Source organism: Puccinia triticina, chromosome 4A (assembly GCF_026914185.1).
Source record: "Puccinia triticina chromosome 4A, complete sequence".
NCBI lineage: Eukaryota > Fungi > Basidiomycota > Pucciniomycetes > Pucciniales > Pucciniaceae > Puccinia > Puccinia triticina.
The window spans coordinates 238,887-243,549 of NC_070561.1; the positions used below are offsets into that span (position 1 = coordinate 238,887).

Below are 4,663 nucleotides of genomic sequence, written 5' to 3' on the forward strand. Positions count from 1 at the left end.
TGTGGATTTTTTTTGATATTCTTGTTCCCCACAAACCCTAGAATCAAATCCGCTTTTTTGGCCTATCTGCACTGGGGGATCTGTCTTGAAATGCATGAAACAACTTCAATTACAGCTATTATTAGGGCCCTAATAACAGCTGTAATTGAAATTTTTGGGCCCTAATAATAGCTGTAATTGAAATTGTCTCACGGATTTCAGGACAGATCCCCCAGTGGAGGTAGGCCAAAAAAGCGGATTTGATTCTAGGGTTTGTGGGGAAAAAGAATATGAAAAAAAATCCACATGTTCATGACAACTTGGTTATCATTTTTGCAGATACAGTAAAAGCACCGTAATTAATAGTTGCATTGTTGCCTGTTGTGACTAGATGTAAAGCCAACTGATGATTGTCTATTCTAATTTGATTTCAACTTTTTGGGCCATGATATGGGCCGGGCTGCCTTGGTGTTTTAACTCTTTTGTTGCGGATCATAAGACAAATTTTTGTCACTAGGTGGGGATAACTGGTTGGCAAAGGTTTTGCCTTGACTGTAGTAAATGTTCTTACAGTTAGCATAATGGAGAAAGTGAAATGCTGTCCTCTTGAAGTTGCTGCGCCTGCGCCAATTTCTCCAGCATAAACCTATGGGGGAGTTGCACAACAGGTTGGGAAAGTTTGTGTTGAAATTGTTGGTCTTGTTGAAAATTTATGCTTTGCCTGCGCGCGTTGTGGGCCCTTGGAGTGAGCTTGATTTTATGCTGGGGGATGAACCCACAGCGGCGAGGCCGCCCTGGCCTCTAGTTCTCTTATTGACTGGTTTGCTTGGTCATCAAGAGACCGTTGTGGTGAGCAAACTTGTGGTGGCCAGCTCTCATTCAAAATTCAGTCAATTCTCAGTTTTATTCATAGCAGATCAGGATCAATATTCCATCAAGGATCCCACAAGAACCCTCAAGATCAATCAGTGTGGCATGTGCACAGTACTCAAGGTGTTTCAGGATTTCTTTTTTCCTTCTTTCTGTTTGGTTTCATGTTTCCTTGTTCTTATTTTTCTTTCTTCCAGCTTTGTTGATTGTTTCTATTTCTCATATGTGCGTTTTTGGATGGAGAAGCAGGTGGTGGGTTGGTCTTGTGTTGTTTTGTTTGTTTTGTTTTCTTCTCTTCTTGTTGTTGTTGCCCGCAGAGGCGCGCGGGTGTATGATGACCTGTCCACACATGTCACAGTCCCCAGAGTCTGAGTTCAGCTCAAGCTCAGATGATGGGGCGGCATGGACTTTGTCTGAACCCTTTTCTTTTGGCTTTTCAGATCATCCATCCAGAATCGTAAGTATTGATCCCTCTCTGAGTCCGTGTGTCTTCTGAGTTCAAACTCTCAGCACTTCGTGCGTCCGGCAACTTTACATAGCCTTGGTCAGCTAACATACCCACAAACCCAGGCTTACTTGACCTGAGAATCTGGTGAACAAGCGTGAATGCTCTGCGGTATTATCGACGCCAGTGACTTGAGGACAGACGCCTGGGGGAGCTGTCACGAAGGTGAAGCAGATCTGCACAGTCAATGCATAGGCACAGAAAGTAGCGACTGGCTTCTACCAGTCTTCTTGAAAAATTGAAAAATTCGAGGCTAAAAAGTAATGTTCCAAACAAAGTATTTTGAGAGATACAACGAGATTACAGTTCATAGCGATCCTAAGTAAGTTATGAGATGTTCGATTCCTTCTTTGCGAGGTCCATCTCCCATACTATCGGCATAAACCTTCAACTCGTCGGTGATTGTGCCAAAGTCTTGATCATTGCGCTTCAGCAACATTTTGAAATGATCTCTCACTCCATCATCTTCCATGCACAGCCAACCGATGATAACATCTGTTAGCTGTAGGGCAAACAATCCAGCGTCTAGCTTCATGAGATAGATCTCGGTTTCGTCCATCTCATTCTATGGAACAGGAAAGGATGATAGTCAGACATCATTTTGTTAACACAACTCTGTCGGCCAGAATAGGTATTGACTGTGCAAAAAGGCTTACCTCTAGAAATGGCGAGTTTGCGATGAAATGATGTACTCTGGCCCGAAAACCTTCTCTGATTTCGATCAGTCGATCAACTTTTTCATAACTTTCTTCCACAAACTTGGTCAACAGCCTCAATCGGAGCTGGCTGTCGGATTCGAGGTTGAAAAAAAGTGAGACGATTATTCCAAGCATGTGTTCATCATCATCATGAGTCGACGTAGATTTCTTTGAGTTTTTCTGTTTCGCGTAGCATTGAAGAAAATAATTGATGTCAGTGAATCAACCGATCCCGCTCGAACTCAACAACTGCAAACTTACTTTGCCCATAAAGAAGGAGAAAAGTGTTTTCAATCCTAGACAATCAACAAATTTTTCACAATTTGCGCTTCCCTCATCACCGGAAAGGGCGTGATCTAAAACTTTTAATGCTCGATATTTTGCCAAATTTTTACGCCTGTTTTGTTTTTGTTGTATATGTGCAATTCAGACACAGGATTGGAGTCAAAGAAAGTAAGATTCTGATCAAAGACTTACTTCATCAAGATTATCATCAATTCCACGCCTTCGCCTTCCAGGAATTTGACTTTGTGATCTGGTACAAGTAAAACACTGCACAGAGAATCAAATACATTTTCCATGAACTCAATCTCATCTGCATCATTGGGATCACATTTACGATACACCTGTTTGCAACGGATTGTCATGTTAGTTAAAGAGCGGGAACTTAATATTTGCTGCCATCACTTACTGCTAAAGCTTCAAGCAGAGTATCCATGCCGCCTAACTCGATTAGTTTGTTCCGATTTTCTTCGTCCTTTTGAAGAATGATGGCCAAAATTTCGCTGGCGTATTGCTTATTCTGAAACTTCAACGACTCCAAATCTTGGGTTTCAGATGAAGACTTCGATGGTCGAATCCGTTTCATTAAGTATTCCAGCAGTGGTGTTTTCTGTACAAATCTGACCGACAAAGAAGGCTCTAGAGAGATTAAATTTTCTATCAATCCTAGGTAAAGGCAATGGAGCAAGTGGATATGTGAGTGAAGCAGATGCAAATGCCTTTTCGAAGGGAATCTGCTGCAAACCTAAGCAATGGAATAATCCACTTCGTTCCGCCTCTTCATTTTCATCGAGCCGGTCAACAAGGGTAGAAACAAGCATTTCAAGTAATTGCTGATCGATCAGAGAGCGAACCATCGCCATGACGGCCTCGGCGGCTGGTAGGTGAGAATTGTCTTCTGCATTTTCTAATGTTTGCTCATCTTCCTGATTTTCTAAAACGTCATCGTCCGTAAGTTCTTGTAAGAGTTCTACCACTGCGATTGTAATATCGCTGAAGCCAGAGCATAAAAGTGATCAGTTTCACATGATTGGTGCTACATATTCAATTTATCCAAGCAACCAACTCACACGTTCTCGTGAGATAAAAGTCCAACCAAGCTACCAAGTGTTCCCAGCCTATTCAACTCCGGATAACTTTGGGCTGGGCATTGAGTTAGGAGAGAGAGATTGACGATGCTTTCTGAGAGCTCGAATTCCGAGTCCACAAATCTACGGTTGGGCCAATGGATTAAGCATTCTATAGCAGGAAGGGCCTTGAGTGATACGCGGTACATACCTTTCGGGGTTGTTTTCGAATTTCGTGCGCATTTCTCGATTTTTGTTGATAGCTCGTTCAAGATTCAAACAATGTTTCTTGATTTCCTTGAGTTTAAGCTTTTCCACTCCAGTAGAATCTCCTGGCGGACCCTCATTTAGGTCTTCTGTGTCCTGGTTCAAGATATTAATGATTTCCTTCTGCTCTGACGTGAGTCCATCACCGAAGAACCTTCCACCCTCTTCATCTTCGCCATTCCAAGTTTCTGAATATTCAAAGGAGTCTTCAGCACGCTGCTTTCCTTTGGATGTAACCACCCTAGCTCGTTTAATATCTGCTGACACCAAGAAGCTAGTAAGAATCAGCAATGTGTACATGCCAGGCTGATGCCCTAAAGTCAAGAGGGTAAACGAAAATGACCTACCCGGTTCTGCGGTAGATTGATGGGCACCATCTGATAGCCGATTACGCTTCCCAGAACCTCCGTTAACCTCGCCGAGGTTGGATAGCACCGGATTTTTCGTAGGGTCTGACTTGGGTGGAGGGGCCTAGTGAATGATTTGGACTTGATCGTCAGTATCGAGAAACACAGGTGGTATCACCGAGAATCACTTACCGTGAATAGTTCGGAGACGTCCATTTGGTTTTAGGGCACGCTGGTTCTAGAGGAGAGATGGTGCTACAGGGTGACACTTTGCCTTGTGCTGGGTTGGAAAAGTGTAACGGCTAGCCTCCCGATCAACAGGAGCGGGGGCAGGTCCGAAGGGTGGGACCCGGGGTCCGGGACGGGGCACGAGGCTCGTCCCGAAGCAGACCCGGGATCAAACCAAAAAAATCTACCCACATCTCCACAAAAAGAACACACTGGTCATGGAGCCAAGAAAGGCCTATGTTCGGGATGAGTTCTGGATGATTTCTTGGCAAGTTACGGTTTATTTCAGGATGATTTGAAACTGATTTTCACATCTGACTTCCAGTCTTTTCCATTCCTATCCAATTTTTATTTACCAAAGGCCTCCAGCACCACCAGGGGAGAATTTGACGCACTCTCCAGAGAGTGCCTGACTGTAAT

The 4,663-nt window shown here is 43.6% G+C and overlaps 1 protein-coding gene across 1 annotated transcript; it reads right to left on the reverse strand.

Moving 5' to 3' along the window:
• Positions 1–1,661: 1,661 nt before the first annotated feature.
• PtA15_4A24 (uncharacterized protein) lies at positions 1,662–4,231 on the reverse strand (the record flags this gene model as incomplete). Its single annotated transcript, XM_053168114.1, has 10 exons — positions 1,662–1,919; positions 2,011–2,232; positions 2,314–2,449; positions 2,530–2,678; positions 2,744–3,000; positions 3,080–3,327; positions 3,405–3,545; positions 3,613–3,925; positions 4,016–4,139; positions 4,208–4,231. 10 exons carry the CDS (start codon positions 4,229–4,231, stop codon positions 1,662–1,664), a joined length of 1,872 nt encoding a protein of 623 aa, XP_053019131.1.
• Between the last annotated feature and the right edge of the window lie 432 nt (positions 4,232–4,663).